Genomic DNA, 16,929 nt, shown 5'->3' with positions numbered 1-16,929 from the left:
TCCTCCAGAAATCAGAAGAAAACGTCATTTTTATATTTTCTTAACATTACCTAGTTCTATACAGTCTGTGGTTCTTACCTAGTTCTATATAGGGCTGTGACGATAACGGTCCGTGTACGTTTTGATAGTTTGTTTTTTCGTTTGAACCACAAAACAAAATAACGAGAAATCAGCTGTTTTTTGTTTGTCGTTTCAAACCAAAAACAAAGAAACGGTAAAAAAAAGAGCCGTTCTCCGTTTTGGGTTTCTGAATCCAAAAACGAAAAACGACTAAACCAAATTCAAATAACGGTCCGATTTAGTTTTTTTGAAATTCCTTTTTTTTATTTCTCCGTTTGAATATTTACATTAAAAGAAAGACAGGCTGGCCACGTGACCCGGAAGTAATAGTAAATAAAGCCTATAAAAATAAAATCCAAGCTTTTAGAACGGTCATAATATGCAGCACTAACGTTATACCAGAGTAACGTTAGGAGAAAAAAATCAATCAATAAATAGGCTTATATAAACCTGGACCGAAATAAATAGGTTAGCAAAAGTAGTTTATTACAGTGATTTAATATCGTGCCTATCCACGTACACATCACCAGTCACGTTTAATGAGCGCATGCATTGGTTCAATACAGTTGGTAATAGTTAACCTAGAACTTATTGTGTGTGCAGAGTTGTTACTGTTAGCACTATATTATATAATTAAATTAATATTTAATGTGGTTTCCACCGTAATGGACCAAACTGTTCCCCCTTTCTACCAGCAGTGTATGAAGGTTATACGTCTACGTGAATATCTCTTAACAACTCATTTCCGTCACCTGAAGCGCGTTTTTTTTTAAATATCATGCACTGTGGATGATTCTGCCATTTGTATAGCTAGAACAGTACGTTTTCCCATTTATATCATGTTTGTATTGTGGAAAATGTTGTTTCACTAGGTTTTTACGTGGGTTAGGTCACTGCACATCCAAATAAGTGCCCTTAACAGCCCATCAGTCTAGGATAACGGTACTAGGATAACGGGAAAACTCACCGATATAGCCCAGCAACAATCTTTCTAAAATAACAACTTTTGGGAGTACCATTCATGATATGTAGTAAAACATTTAAGTTGTGGGAAGTTTATATGGCTTAATTGCAATGCTGTTTCTATTCGTCCCGACCAGGAGGGACGAATGAAACATTACGCACGCCCCACTTCTGCTGTAATAATTCCTGAACGGTTTTGTTCAAAGCTGAAAATGCAACTGTATTTGACATAGGACAGGTGTAGGTTGCTGGTGACAAAATATTATCTTTCAGTGCGATATGATCGCTTTGTAAATTACGTTTAATTAAAAAGTATTTAAACTGTCTCGGCTCTCCTATGTAATATAGTGCTAACAGTAACAACTCTGCACACATAATAAGTTCTAGGTTAACTATTACCAACTGTATTGAACCAATGCATGCGCTCATTAAACGTGACTGGTGATGTGTACGTGGATAGGCACGATATTAAATCACTGTAATAAACTACTGTTGCTAACATATTTCTTTCGGTCCAGGTTTATATAAGCCTATTTATTGATTGACTTTTTTTTCTCCTAACGTTACTCTGGTATACCATTAGTGCTGCATATTATGACCGTTCTAAAAGCTTGGATTTTATTTTTATAGGCTTTATTTACTATTACTTCCGGGTCACGTGGCCAGCCTGTCTTTCTTTTAATGTAGATATTCAAACGGAGAAATAAAAAAAGGAATTTCAAAAAACCAAAATCGGACCGTTATTTGAATTTGGTTTAGTCGTTTTTCGTTTTTGGATTCAGAAATCAAAAACGGAGAACGGCTCTTTTTTTACCGTTTCTTTGTTTTTTGGGTTTGAAACGACAAACGAAAAAGCTGATTTCTCGTTATTTTGTTTTGTGGTTCAAACGAAAAAACAAACTATCAAAACGTACACGGACCGATAACCGCATCACCGCAATACCTGCGGTGACGTGCCACTACCGCGGTGATGACATCACTACCGCCATCACCCCATTTTTTTCTTTTTTTACTTTTTGCTGCCGAAGGTTACAGGAGAACACATGTGTGATGTTAAATATTATGAAAGCAACAATCATTGTTTAGTTATCCTCGTCGACAGTGTAGGAGCCACATAGTGTAGGCTATGTTGTTTATGGTCACATTTATATTATTTATTGATTATTGTGTTGTGCACTTGTATTGTAGGTGGTGGGCGTTTTCATCGCGGTTTGAGCGGAAGTTATAACATATTTGTTTGCTTCACCTGATCACCTGGGGCCTGTTTCACAAAAGCAGAATATATAAATCCAGGATAACTGATAAAGCGAGGCTTGACCTAGTCTAATCTGTGCATCCTGAGTTGGTGCGTTTCACGAAGGCCGAGCCAGGCTGAGGAGGAGCGACTAGGTCGAGCCAGGCTGAACTAATTCAGATAGATGCGCGTCCACGGATTTCCTCAAAAGACCGCGAGGTCGATCACAGATTTACTGATGCCGAAATGGAGAATACGCATTGTACATACTTTATACAGAGTGAGCAGCAGCTTCTTGTGGAAGTATGATGACGTGAAACACATTATTTGAATAAAAAGAAAATAACACGGCCGCTGTACTAAAACAGCGAGAGAAAGCGTAGACGATCACAGACCGACTGAATGTGTAAGCAGCCTAAATATATACATTAACTGACCACTGCTCTGAATGGAAACCGTCATAATCCTACCATTCAATGATTAGGCTACTAATCATTTGCACAAATTAACAATTGTACTCTTTGCCTAAAAAGTAAGCAGAAGATAATGTTACTCAGGAAATTTACCATGAAGATCCATTTTCTATAACGCTAGAATATGAAGCATAAATATCTCTTTCACTCTGTTCCTCCCTCTCTCTCACTGGCTAAAATATTAATTTCCTAAGTCATATTAACTTCCACTACTCGCTTTTAATGCAAAGTGTACAGGTGTTCGTTTTTGCAAATGACAAGTGACACATTGAATGGTTTCATTTAAGAGCAGTAGTTCATAAATGTATATTTTTAGACTATCATTTAGTCTGTCCACTATTATCTGTCACGCTTTTTCTCGCGTTTTTTTTATTTTTTCTAGAGGACGAGTTTCCTTCTCTACATATTATATGCCTTGCTCCCTGGTATATATGGACATGGAAAATAAAGACACTGAAGAAATTGCACTGTAAAATCTAGAAACTATAAAGATAATAAAGTGATAAATTCCATGCACACTATAAACATGAATGGAACAGAGTATATTCATCAGTTATTTCCCCCCGAGGCGAAATATAAGGTCAAAAACCACTGAGGTGTCCTCTCCCTGTTGTTACATGAATGTACAGTAGCCTACATCACTATATAGTTACTGGTCCAGTGAACTAAGTCTATAATTTGGGAGGATTGTACAATTAGGATATGTTCTTAAAATTGTACAATCCTCCCAAATTATAGTCCCAGTTTACTGGACAACACAAATTGTGTGCTAAGAATGCCAAATACAATGCACATGGAAGCAGAACAAACATGATCCTTATTGTTAAAGAATAAAAAAAGAAATTATAAACTAAAATAATTTAAGGTGCATTGGGGAACTATAGAAATGTACAGCATTGTATGTATTGCCCTTAGTAACAGACTTCATTTAAAACACATTTGAAATGGTATCAGCCTTTTCTAATTATCTCAACTGCCATAATATATTCATCAAACTTCTTACAACAATATGAACAGCAGTCTTCATACAGCAATATAACAGTAACAATGACAAATTTATAATTATAAAAAAAAATAATGGTCATAACTTTAAATAATAACAGTACTTAAATGGACAGCAATATGCACCTGTTGTATTTTAATCCAGGCTGATAACAATAGGGTAAAACCACTGCTGGGTGATCAGAAAAGGTTCCAGGATTAAATAAATCCTGGCTGTTAGCCTGGTCAGGACCAGGCTAGCTGCACAGAATAAATCTCCATGGTGATTTATGTGCCTCTGCTTTCGTGAAACCGAGTCAAGGCTAAATTCATCCAGGATAACCAGGAAATCCCGGCTTAATCCCTTATCTTGGTTTTGTGAAACAGGCCCCTGGTGAGCCTGGGAGCGAACACTTTCTGTTGACCAATGTTGTGGCTGTAAGCGGTCCAACATATGGCGCTTTTCCATTACATGGTACCTACTCGCCTCGCCTCGCCTCTACTCGCCTTTTTTGGTTTTCCATTACGAAAAAAAGTACCTGGTACCTGCTAACAGGTACTTTTTTTAGTACCTGCTCAGTCAGGTTCCAAGCGAACTGAGGCGAGCCGAGAAGGTGACGTGAAACTCTGCAGGCTGCTGATTGGTCGGAAAGAAGCGTCACTGATCAGCTGTGTTTTTTTGCTGCCAGAGGCTCCACGCAGAGCTTTCTCCGTAGCATACAAGTGGCCTGATGGTTATACTGGTGCGCTGGTGTGTGCATGTGTGATGTGTGTGTGTCGAGTCGCTGTATGTGTGTGTGTGGGGAGCTAGTGAGCGAGGGAGAAGTGAGAGAGTGACGGTGATTATCTCAGCAGCAAGTAGCGACTCTAGAGTCATATATATGTGAGAGAAACAAAGCGAGTAGCGACTCTAGAGTCATATATATGTGAGAGAAACAAAGCGAGTAGCGACTCTAGAGTCATATATATGTGAGAAACAAAGCGAGTAGCGACTCTAGAGTCATATATATGTGACCACGGTGGGAAATCTGGAGCAGTAAACGTTAACTATCTATTTGATATCATGTTGTTTACGAGACGGCAGCTACTAAGCCACGCCCACGGCAGTCGCTATGACGACCAGCCACGCTGAGGCGATACTAAAATCTGCAATGGAAAACGGACGCACAGCGAGTCGAGGCGAGTAGAGTCGAGTAGAGTCGAGGCGAGGCGAGTAGGTACCATGTAATGGAAAAGCACCATTAGTGCTGCCGCGAGGGACTAAACACTGAGAGATGCATAAACACACTGTGACGCGCTCAAGGATTGTATTGCAAGGATTTATTCCGCCACACTAACACGCAAATTTCGGTCACAAAGTAACTTTACATTTGGTAACTGCAGTGCTAGTTGTATTTTACGTGTGGAGGAATAAATCATTGCAATACAATCGTGAGCGCGTCACAGTGTGTTTATGTATCTCTTGGTGTACTTTGTTGTATTCTCTCCTATTTGAAGAGGTTATGGAGAGGAAAAAAAAAACTTTTATTATTGATTTTTATTTGATTATTATTATTATTATTATTATTATTATTATTATTATTATTATTATTATTACTACTACTACTACTACTACTACTACTACTACTACTACTACTACAGGTAACGTTTAATATAATACACAGTTGGGAAGGCAAAGACGTTTCTCTGTTCCCAGCAGAGGTGAACATTACCGCTGCAGTGTTTACCATTGCACTTTAGCCTAGCAGCTAGCGGAGTTTCCTTCTGTTTATAGATTAATCCTGACAAAACCGCACGGTTAAATGTCAGCCTGCATGCACGTTCTGTAGCCTAAACAGAGCAGCTCATGTTGGTAGTGAGAGCAACAAGTTAGCGGAGTGCCGAGTTGCCCTCTCTGCTCTCTGTCTGCTCAGCTGCTAGACCGCTGTGCTGCGAAGTGTCTGCACTCGCCATTGTCGGCTAACAATTACTTTATTTTTTATTTTTTCTTTATCGACAATAGAGCTTTCTGAACTGTCTGTGGAATAGATCAACGGAGAGGAGAAAAGGCAACGCGGCCTTAAATGACAGCAAGACACAGTAAAGACTGACATTGAGCTGAAATGGAAACACTGAAATCTTTTTATACCGTCTATGACTGCAACATATGTTGTATGGTTTAAGCCGATGTTTTTTCGGGGGTAACGCTATTCACTCTACTGGCAGCAGTATTGACAACAGATAAAGCCACCGTGTCTTGAGAAGCTTGTCGTTTTATTGTTCACGTTTAACTCACTTTACATCATCTTTGTTATCTCTTTTTCCTCTCACTTTTCCTCACAGCGGCACTCGTACACTACTCTCCGTTACCGCTCGCTCTCCTTGCGCGACCACACGAGCACTGACATCACCTACTTAAGGCACCCTGCTATTCTTGCTCTAACTATACAGTCTGTGTCTGTGGTTCTTACCAAGTTCTATACAGTCTGTGGTTCTAACCTAGTTCTATACAGTCTGTGGTTCTAACCTAGTTCTATACAGTCTGTGGTTCTTACCTAGTTCTATACAGTCGTTCTAACCTAGTTCTATACAGTCTGTGGTTCTAACCTAGTTCTATACAGTCTGTGGTTCTAACCTAGTTCTATACAGTCTGTGGTTCTAACCTAGTTGTATACAGTCTGTGGTTCTTATCTAGTTCTATACAGTCTGTGGTTCTAACCTAGTTCTATACAGTCTGTGGTTTTTATCTAGTTCTATACACTCTGTGGTTCTTAGCTAGTTCTATACAGTCTGTGGTTCTTACCTAGTTCTATACAGTCTGTGGTTCTAACCTAGTTCTACACAGTCTGTGGTTCTAACCTAGTTGTATACAGTCTGTGGTTCTTATCTAGTTCTATACAGTCTGTGGTTCTAACCTAGTTCTATACAGTCTGTGGTTTTAACCAAGTTCTATACAGGTTATGGTTCTAACCTAGTTCTATACAGTCCAGTTCTATACAGTCTGTGGTTCTAACCTAGTTCTATACAGTCTGTGGTTCTAACCTAGTTCGATACGGTCTATGGTTCTAACATTAACAGTAGATTAAAGATTCAGATTATTTAATAAACCTCTTTAATGCCATCTGTGCTTTGGGACAGGCAGTCTGTCTGATTTAAGATGTCATATGAAGTGAATATGTGTGCATAATGAAACCCCCCCCCCATATACTCACTGTACACATCAAGGTGTCAGTGACTGTCCCAGCCAGCGCGGGTTACAGTTCAGTACAGTGACAATTATGAATATCATAACCTCGGTGCTTGTGTGTATGTGTTGCAGACATGGCTGCTCTGGGCTGGGTGAACACATGGCTTCCTGCCCACCTGCTGCTGCTGCTGCTGCTGGGGACTCTGAGCTGCATCTCTGGTGACTCACTCACTCTCCTGGATATTATCTGTCTGTCTGTTTCAATGACCCGTGAAGATGTACAGGTTCTGAAAATGTTAAACATGTTCAGTCACTCTTGTAATAACCTCATGATGATGATGATGATGGTAAAATTGTAAACAAATATTTATTTATTTTTATCTTTTATTTTGAACATGTAAATAAAATAAAACATTTGAAAAAAAATAGTAGTATTAAAAAAGAAAACAGTTAAAAAAATAAAACTCCATAATTTCCAGTACTTAAAGACCTCTATTTACACATTCAAAAAGGAGTAGGAAGAAGTAAAACGTATGTACTCCTACCCCTTTATACCCTTTCTTTCCTATTAAATGAGTTAGCTACAAAACAATAAGTCAACAGAGATAATAAATCTGTAATCAATGAAAATATATATTCAGAAATTCTATTCACATTCATATGTTTACCCATACACAACAATAATTATACACATACTACAAATTGTTCAATGTAAGCCCAGGTTATTAATTAATTGCACTGTGTTTATCTGTACCTCTGGAATATAATTTCTTTGAACATCTTTTTGAATTGGAATATGCCCATGTACTGTTGTTTCTGGGATCATCTTGGATAGAATGTCCAATGATTATTATTCTGTCTGTGTGTCTGTCTGTCTCTTTGTCTCTCTGTCTGTCTATGTGTCTGTGTCTCTGTCTGTCTGTCCGTCTGTCCTCCAGAGTCCAGAGTGTTCTTGTTTGCTCCAGAGTCTGTCACACTTGAGGAGAACTCTAAAGCCAACGTCACCATTACCACCAGGTAACCATATATGTAGCGTTAGCTTCTTTCAGTCACAAGCTGACACCATGTTGTAGGAGGCTTATGATGAGTCTGCAGTTTCTGTTTGATTGGCTGTGTCTGTCTGCGCGCCTGTCTGCCTGTCTGTCTGCCTGTCTGTCTGCCTGTCTGTCCTGTAAATCCATGAGCACTTTCAGTACAGTTGTCATACACAGCTCAGTTTGTTGGATGTACAGTAATCTGTTGGGGAGAGTTGCATTGTAACGTTCAGTCTTTGACTCGCTTCTGTTTCCTGCTTTAGTTACTCTTTAAAAGTCATAGCTTCAACCTCTGCCCTACTATAGAATGTGGTTAAGGAAGTTATTGAATCTGTGGTCTGTTAATGAGTGAGTGTGTGGCAGCCAAAACTGGAAAAACATGTCAAGCCAGGTGTGTGTGTCAGCAGTGTCTGTGTAACCGCTTCTACAACGGCACGTGCCCCCACCCCTCCTCCACGCAGTTGCTAGTAGCCAAGGAGGACACGGAGGATTAAAAAACCATGATGGACTCTTCAGAAGAGGTCATTATCTTCACTCGAGTTTCTGCGCGCCAAAGTCACCGGACGACACAATCTTCTGAACACAGTCATACTGTGAAATCCAGAGAGAGTTGTGCGGAGCTGATAGTCTTCATTAGCTTTGTAGCAACTCATTTGGCAACGGCTTGAATGTGACGGACGTTCATTAATATCAAAAAGTTATGCACTAAAGCTTTAAAGAAGTGAAATCCAGATCCCGGTCCTGTAGCTGTCAGGGCTCCTGTGGTCTGTGGAAGCAGCTGTCAGGATCAGCGTTGTTCTGACTGGACTTGTGTTTCTGTCTCTAGTTCCCCTGTCAACCAGTCGGCTGTCATTTGGTTCAACGTGACCTTCAGCTCCAAGACAAACTACTCGTCTGTGATCAGCGTGCCTGAGCAGGTAACCGATGCAGCAGTGAACCTACAGTCTGGATGCAGGTTCAGATGCTGAAGAGATGGAATGGAGAGGAGCACGAATCCTAATTTAGCCTGAGGCTCGCTAACAGTTGAATTACAACTCGAGTGCAAGTCTCTCATCTTATTGTGTTTTTGGTGACCCTCACTTTACCTTTCCTCTAGGACAGAGATCTTCAACAGGGGGTCTGGGACCCCTAGGGTGTCCTCAGAGTCAATGGCTCTCCAAATTATTGTTAAGTTTCTTTAAAAAAATTCAAAAGTCCTATAATGAATCCAACTTATTATTAGCTATGGTAATATAAATCCCCACTGATAATAGGCTTACTGTCCTATAAGTAAGGTAGTCACTAAGATCCACAGACCCAGTTCATCCTAAAGATTGACTGTGCCACGTATGTTTAACATTAAAACATGATCTATAAAATCATGCCAACTATTATTATTATTTTAATAGTACTCTATCCACTTAAAAGGTATATGTAAAGGCTTTAGGCTGCCCTACACGTTAATGTAGGCCCAGTTTAATATGCAACTTCATTTTATACGGTATATGTAGTAAACCTTAAGGGCCCCTGCTCTAGCACCATCACCAGGCTCCAATATCATGTTGTTGTACACATTCATAAACCCAGAGTATGAATCCCGTGAAATGCAAATCAATATGCATCATAAATATGAGATACTTCAGATACAGTATCGTCACTTAAAGGTGCCGTAGGTAGGATTACGATATAAATCGACACAAAGATCATATTAAAGTGCCCATATTATGCTCATTTACAGGTTCATACTTGTAATTTGAGATTGTATCAGAATAGGTTTACATGGTTTAATTTTCAAAAAACACCATATTGTTCTTGTACTGCACATTGCTGCAGCTCCTCTTTTCACCCTGTGTCAGGTCTCTGTTTTAGCTACAGAGTGAGAGCTCTCAACTTCTGTAAGATCTTTGTTGTCAGTCACACATGCGCAGTAGCTAGGTAAGGACTACATGAGCTAGCTAGCTGTTTCTCCAACTTTGGCCTGTACAAGGCAGGGTTAGCTGGGAGACTTCTTCTAAACGAGGGCGCACTTCCAACTTTGCGTGGAATACTTGCAGAACAGGGACGTGTAAGTAGTTCTATACAATTTATTTTGTAGATTAGGGTGAATTTGTATGTGTTGTAGCAGTGTTTTGCCAATGAGAATGAGCTGGCATGCTAACGGTTAGCCCCCTAGGCCCCTCGTTTCGGCTAGTGACGTAGAAAGCCGTGCAGATTTTGAACAGCTCACCCGTATCTGACTCAGAACAGCATGGATGTTTTTTTTTTTTTTCTTCAAAGTTAAACAAAATAACACCCCAAATCCCAGAAAAAGTTTTTTTTTTTTTTGATAAGATGGGCACTTTAATCCCAATGTACTCGGTACCGGCCCCCCACCCAGGAGCTGTTGACTGAAAGCTGTTGTGCTTGTTGTTGAGGTGTTGCTGCCCGCGCAGAAGTCCTCGCTCACCTTCGATGTGACGGCCCACGATGTCGGCCAGGTGACCACGTACCTGCTCAGCAACAGCACGGAGCTGGACAGGTGGGTGTGTCTGACGCCGCTTGCACTGTCCCGTCACAGAATCCATCCCATCTCACTGCACAGTCTGACCCGCCTGCTTCTCTCTCCTCCAGTCCGTCCGTCAGGATCCACTTCCTGGTCGTCCATAGCGACATCTTGTCTGTGTTCAGTCAGGTGATTGGCTGGATTTACTTCCTGGCCTGGTCGGTGTCCTTCTATCCACAAGCCTGGGAGAACTGGAGGAGGAAAAGGTAGTCTCATTCAGCTAAGTGTTCGGGACATTTCCCCCTCTGCGGATTTGCTCAAGTGAACTAAATGAAATGGTGTTTATATACTGTCAGATATCGGCCTCTCGGCCTTCTCGACACATTACCCTAGGAAGCACTCAGGTATACTCTACTCTGGCTAAGACGGACATCCAGCTCCAAAGGCTCTCCTTGGATTTATTAAACTAGACTGCAAATGTGTCATTTCACTCAAACTGTCGACATGAATCATTTTAAGCCTAAAATCCGGCCCGTCGTTTAATTCCTGATAATGGACACCTTGTCGGGCATTAACCCTTACATATTAACCATGTCGATGTTAGTAAAATAAAAGTGAGTCCGACTAATGATAGCGACGTGTTTGTGTTCAGTGTTGTAGGTCTCAACTTTGACTTCCTGTCTCTCAACCTAACTGGCTTCATCGCCTACAGTGTCTTCAACATAGGACTGTTCTGGGTGCCCTATGTAAAGGTAACTTTGTCCTTTTTAAAGGGACACTGCACTGTTTTTACTCATGATGCTCAGTCTAGTACTGCTGGTGGACTGTATTATTTTAGAATTGTTTTACAAAACGGTCCTTCAGAGCGTATTGTCCTTTGGCTTAGTCTGCGTATTTGGGAACATGCGCAAACAAGACCAAGATAAATTGCAGTGTTTTGGTAAAGGCAGCGAGCAAAATTATTGGATGTAGTCAGACGTCAGTCACTCAGCTATGGTCAGATCTTAATTGTGAGTAAGGCTGAGCAGATACTTAAAGGTGCCCTGCCACACGTATTTCATTACTTTGTGGTAATGTCTGAAGTTCTACCATGGACTCTGTAACATTTATTCGTGGAAAAAATGCCTTGGTTACCTTGTTTCAAGCCATTCTAGCGTGGTATAGAAAGCCTGCAGGAAGACTCTGCTCGATTTGTGCCAGTTGTCATTAATATTCAACAAGCTAAGCTGCTTGGCTCTGATTGGCTAACAGCTAGCCAATGAGAGCCTGGCTATCAGCATCTGTTACCCAGCACAACTGGGCGCTCTCATGAATAGTAATGAGCTCAGGCCACACCACGTCAGACTGACCAGCTTTTGTAATTGTCCTGATTTCTCTGCGTATTTCTTTTCAGTGGCTAGAGCTGACAGAGGAGGTAGCAGTTCATTTTCACATTCACCACGTAACACAAACACCTATGGACCTAACATAGTTTAAAAAATGCAAGTAAAAACGGTTTTGTGTGGCAGGGGCACCTTTAAGGATCCTACCCAGCCCTTATATAGGAGTTGTAGCAACAGTAGGCTGCTGCAAAGGTCAATTCAAACCAAAAGGTTTAGCGGGGGGGGCAGGAACATGCCTGCATGTCTTAAATGTGCTGCACTTTGACCAAACAAATTTCCCAACTCTGGGATAATAAAGTATACTTTGACTTTTGCTGAGTCCCTGGGGGAAATGCTGAATCAATCCACACTGATTCCAGACACAAAGAAGTGAAGGAACTTTGCTCCTTAAAGGGATACGCCACCGTTTGTTTAAATGGGGCTTATCACGGTCTCCCCTAGCTGTAGATAGGTGGGCCAACGCATTTTTTGTGCATGCATAGTTTTAGTCCGGTAGCACCGCCGCTAGCTAGCTCAGCGTAGTGAATGGAATCCTATGTTGCCGTTTAGCATGTTGTGGGTGAAAGTGAGCCGACAAAAAAACAACCTAATTACTTGCACTAAGATAAAAAATGCGTTGGCCCACCTATCTACAGCCAGGCTAGACCGTGATAAGCCCCATTTCAACAAACGGTGGCGTATCCCTTTAAACCAGCAGAGGAGTTGTATTGTTCCACAGATAGAGAAGGGTGCTCCGCAGCAGTAAACAGGGTCTCCCAGGTCACCGTCGGGGATGTTAACAACACAGCGTTTGTCTGGACATGTTCATGTCTCCATATTTCCATGAAGGTTCTCTACCCCCTTCCTCTGAGTTGTTAATGAGCAGGGGTGTGCTGTGTCTCTGTCTGCAGGAGGAGTTCCTGACAAAGAACCCGAATGGAATCAACCCGGTCACTGCAAACGATGTCTTCTTCAGTCTCCACGCTGTGCTGCTCACCTTGGTCTACATCTGCCAGGCTGCTGTGTACGAGGTAATGTACAAAGCTATCTCAGTGTTCAGAAGGGGAGATTGTGCCAAATATCCAACCAATGTTCTCTGGTTTATCAGTGAAGGAGGCTACGAACTACTCCTGCAGACTCAAATCTCCACTAACAGGGAAGGATCTAACCCTACCTAGTCTCGCTTTTCCAGACCTTCCTTTACAGCGCTGCGGAGGAGGGTCTGGCTACTCCACACAGCAAACCAGTAGGTCCTGAGGTCCGTCTGCTATCAGCCGCTCTCGGGTTGGACTCTGTGGTGTGGGGAGGGTGCCGCTTCTTTGTGAATGTTAGCGGACTCCATTTCTAAGATAACGTTAGCTAGCGATGCACACTGCGAGCCAGACAGAATTTGTCCCGAGCCCAACAAGTTTGATTGACAGCTTTTTAAAAGCCCGAACATTATTATTCAAATGTGCGCACGCACGCAGCTCTTTTGCCTTTTGTCAAGAATGAGTCACTTATACGCTGGCTCATTATTCTCATCATGCAAATGGTCAAAAGTTTTCCACACCTCAGACTTTGCTTTCTTTGCCGGTGCAACCACGACATAATCAGCAGAGGCCAGCCTGCGTTTCACCTCCTCGGCATCCATTTTCGGACTAATCGAAACGCATCACCTGACCGCTCATTTACCGCGCAACCCGGAGCGCAAGCCCGAGCCCGGCCCGAGCCCGGCCCGAGCCCGGCCCGAGCCCGGCCCGAGCCCGTGTAAAATGATAGAAATTAAGACCAAACCCGACCGAACCCATCGGGTTCGGGCAAAGATCTTCAGCTCTACTGGGAACCGCCATGACATCACATCCTTTGGATTTTCCCCCGAAAAATCTATCGCAAGTCCTTGACAAATCAGTGCACAGGCTGTTCTAGGCAGCTGAGAAAGTCTCACTGTTTAAGTTGCGTTCACTCATTGGCAATGGAAATCCATTAATACACATAAAAGGTTCCACACGCAGCCTCTAAGTATTTGATTGTGTCATTGTGTCCTGGATTCTGTATCCGTGTGTAATGGTCTCTGTGCTCTGTCTCTCCAGAGGGGGGATCAACAGGTGTCCCGCACAGCCGTGTTCCTGCTGGTGATTGGCTGGACCTTTGCCCTTGTCAGCTTGTTTCTTGCCGTGGCCAAACAGATCACCTGGTTGGATTACCTCTACTATTTCTCCTACATTAAACTAGCCGTCACTCTGATCAAATATGTGCCGCAGGTAAGCTCCACCCACTCGCTGATGGTTTACGCTGCAGCCGTGCACTCGACACGGGAACTTAGTTCAAATGTTGAGTTTGTTGAGTTGTGGGATTTGAGACTAGCCTCACGGTAGCGCTGTTCTTATTCTCCATACTAAAAGCAATCCAGTCCACCTCCCTGACACGCACGTTTCATAAGGAAGGACTGTTGCATTGAATAACAACGTGCACGTCTTTCTATATATACGTCTATTCGCTCTATAGAAAATGTACTGACAAAAAGGATGCAATGCCGTTAATTGTGAAAATGACCAACATATACCATAAGTGCGTTTCAGTGCTGTTCCACAAACAGTGTTCAGTTCAGTGTTACGTTCCATCGTACATACTGTAGGATGAATGAATGTATGGCCGACAGGCGCTTACGGTGTTGCTGTCTGTCCAGGCCTACATGAACTACATGAAACAGAGCACTGAGGGCTGGAGCATAGGCAACGTGCTGCTGGACTTCACAGGCGGAACCCTCAGTATCCTGCAGATGATCATACAGTCCTACAACAACGGTAACTATGTTATGCTCTCTCCTCGCTCTGGTGCCGTGTGCAGCGTCCATTCCATAAAACGGCCACACATTCCACATCAAATAAAGGGGGCAGAAATCTGCCTACATGTTATTCATCAGATTTATAAAGCCGCACATACACCCGATTCTGGTTCATGAATCTCGATCATTGCGGAGCTGCACGTGCTCCGGCCTCGTTCCCACTCCCACAGGTAGCTACAAATGGATATGTTATGGATACTTGTCCAGCACGCATTAACGGCAAAGAAGAAAAAAAGAATTGTAATAAAAGTGTGTGAAAAATGCTCTCACGGGTCTGCTGGTGATACTGGAGTTGACCCTTGTGTTGTCTTCCCATCGACCATGTAACTTCTTGTTTTTCTGGGTCAAAATTTAAAGGTCCCATGGCATGAAAATGTCACTTTGAGGTTTTTTAACATTAATGTGAGTTCCCCCAGCCTGCCTATGGTCCCCCAGTGGCTAGAAATGGTGATAGGTGTAAACTGAGCCCTGGGTATCCTCCTCTGCCTTTTGAGAAAATGAAAGCTCAGATGGGCCGATCTGGAATCTTCTCCTTATGAGGTCATAAGGGGAAAGGTTACCTCCCCTTTCTCTGCTTTGCTCACCCAGAGAATTTGGCCCACCCATGAGAAAGAGAGAAACATCATGGCTTTCAAACGAGCAAAGTGGCAGTTTGTCAAAGCCACACCCCCACCCTCCGCCTTGCCCCCCCCCTCTCTCCTCCTCAATACAGACACAGAAATGGCACATACTAAGGAAAGCTCATTGTGGGACTGGCTCTAGTGGCTGTAATTCTGCACCAAGGCTGAATTTCGGGAAAGAGACTTCAGATACAGTATTAGGGGACCACTAAGGTCTATATAAAAGAGACTTCAGATACAGTATTAGGGGACCACTAAGGCCTATATAAAAGAGACCACAGTATTAGGGGACCACTATCTATATAAAAGACTTCAGATACAGTATTAGGGGACCACTAAGGTCTATATAAAAGAGACTTCAGATACAGTATTAGGGGACCACTAAGGCCTATATAAAAGAGACTTCAGATACAGTATTAGGGGACCACTAAGGTCTATATAAAAGAGACTTCAGATACAGTATTAGGGGACCACTAAGGTCTACATAAAAGCATACAAAAAGCAGCATGTCGTGGGACCTTTAAACACTTTATCTTTCAATGTTTTGGTCGTCTATTTCGACAATTTTGTAACTTTTCCCGACGTTTTTGAAGCTTTTTTTCTCGACGTTTTTGAAACCTTTGCCGATGTTTTTTTTAGATTTCTTTTCTGCGCTATTTTTTTGACGGGTTTTCCGACATTTTTGTCACTTTTTTGCTTGCCATAAAATTGAAGAAAACACCCAAATTCAATGAAAGTAGTGAACTGATCGTTTATTTTACTTGTGAAGAGCGTTGTATATGGAACCATCCACGTTCTAACTTTTGACAATTTGGTTGAAAGAAACCCAAATTTCTGATACACAAACTTTTAGAAAATGGGTCAAATTTGACCCGAGGACAACAGGAGGGTTAAATGCACTTAGTTTAGCTGATGTGCTTGTACTTGTACTTGATTCTTGCTCTCCGGAGTTTAGTGAAAGCACTTAATTGGATACAAGCGACCGCTAAATGACATGTAATGTAATGTAATGTAATACTGAGCATACAACTGAGTGAACTGACTGCAGCGTCTCTCCTCAGACGAGTGGAGGCTGATTTTTGGCGATCCTACGAAGTTTGGTCTGGGTCTGTTCTCCGTGGTGTTCGACGTCCTCTTCATGGTTCAGCACTACTGCCTGTACAGACAGCGAGCGGAGTACGAGCCTCTCGCCGAGCAACAGGAGGACTGATGGTGGCGCGGGACACGCCCTCCAAAGACTCCCAATCACAAGACTGTGGAGACTGAAGAGAAGTCACGCTGGTGTCACGATGATGTGTGACAGAGGTCTCTGCAGCTTTTACACGTTTACACTGATCGCTTGTATCGCCGCCTTCTTTTATATATCTGCAGCCGAACTTGTCTTTTTTTTACCACTGTCTGAAAAGAAGAACAGCTGATGTAATGATGACAATGTACAAATGTTTAATTAAATGCAATATCACAACAACAAAAAAAGACTTTTTTGAGTTTGAGTTAATATAATGACTGGAGCCTGGTGGATAAACTGCCAGGCCAATAATACCACACACATGGGCGCAGATCATTTCGGCGGATTGGAAACATCTAGAGAGATATTTTTGAGGTAATTTACAGAGAGCCGGCATAGTTCTTTATGGTGCGAGGAAACATTTGAAACTGGTGGAGGCGTTCCATCCACAGCCACGATGCTCCCTGCTGGTTTGATGAGCCTTCAGCATCGCCACTGACAGATTGCGGAGCGCTCTCCGC

General features: G+C 42.2%; 1 protein-coding gene across 1 annotated transcript in view; it reads left to right on the top strand.

The window, feature by feature from the left end:
* ctns (cystinosin, lysosomal cystine transporter) overlaps window positions 1–16,650 on the top strand; it is a 17,738-nt gene extending 1,088 nt beyond the window's left edge. Inside the window, exons 2-11 of the mRNA XM_028586565.1 lie at window positions 7,010–7,096; window positions 7,816–7,894; window positions 8,738–8,828; window positions 10,305–10,408; window positions 10,501–10,638; window positions 11,025–11,124; window positions 12,645–12,764; window positions 13,806–13,976; window positions 14,402–14,519; window positions 16,242–16,650. Coding sequence (XP_028442366.1) covers window positions 7,012–7,096; window positions 7,816–7,894; window positions 8,738–8,828; window positions 10,305–10,408; window positions 10,501–10,638; window positions 11,025–11,124; window positions 12,645–12,764; window positions 13,806–13,976; window positions 14,402–14,519; window positions 16,242–16,390 — 1,155 coding nt within the window. The 5' untranslated portion in view covers window positions 7,010–7,011 and the 3' untranslated portion in view covers window positions 16,391–16,650. The remainder of the gene's footprint in view (window positions 1–7,009; window positions 7,097–7,815; window positions 7,895–8,737; window positions 8,829–10,304; window positions 10,409–10,500; window positions 10,639–11,024; window positions 11,125–12,644; window positions 12,765–13,805; window positions 13,977–14,401; window positions 14,520–16,241) is intronic.
* The last annotated feature ends 279 nt before the right edge of the window (window positions 16,651–16,929 follow it).

This window comes from Perca flavescens, chromosome 9 (assembly GCF_004354835.1).
Source record: "Perca flavescens isolate YP-PL-M2 chromosome 9, PFLA_1.0, whole genome shotgun sequence".
In the NCBI taxonomy this organism is placed as follows: Eukaryota; Metazoa; Chordata; class Actinopteri; order Perciformes; family Percidae; genus Perca; species Perca flavescens.
This window is presented reverse-complemented; position numbering and strand designations above follow the sequence as displayed.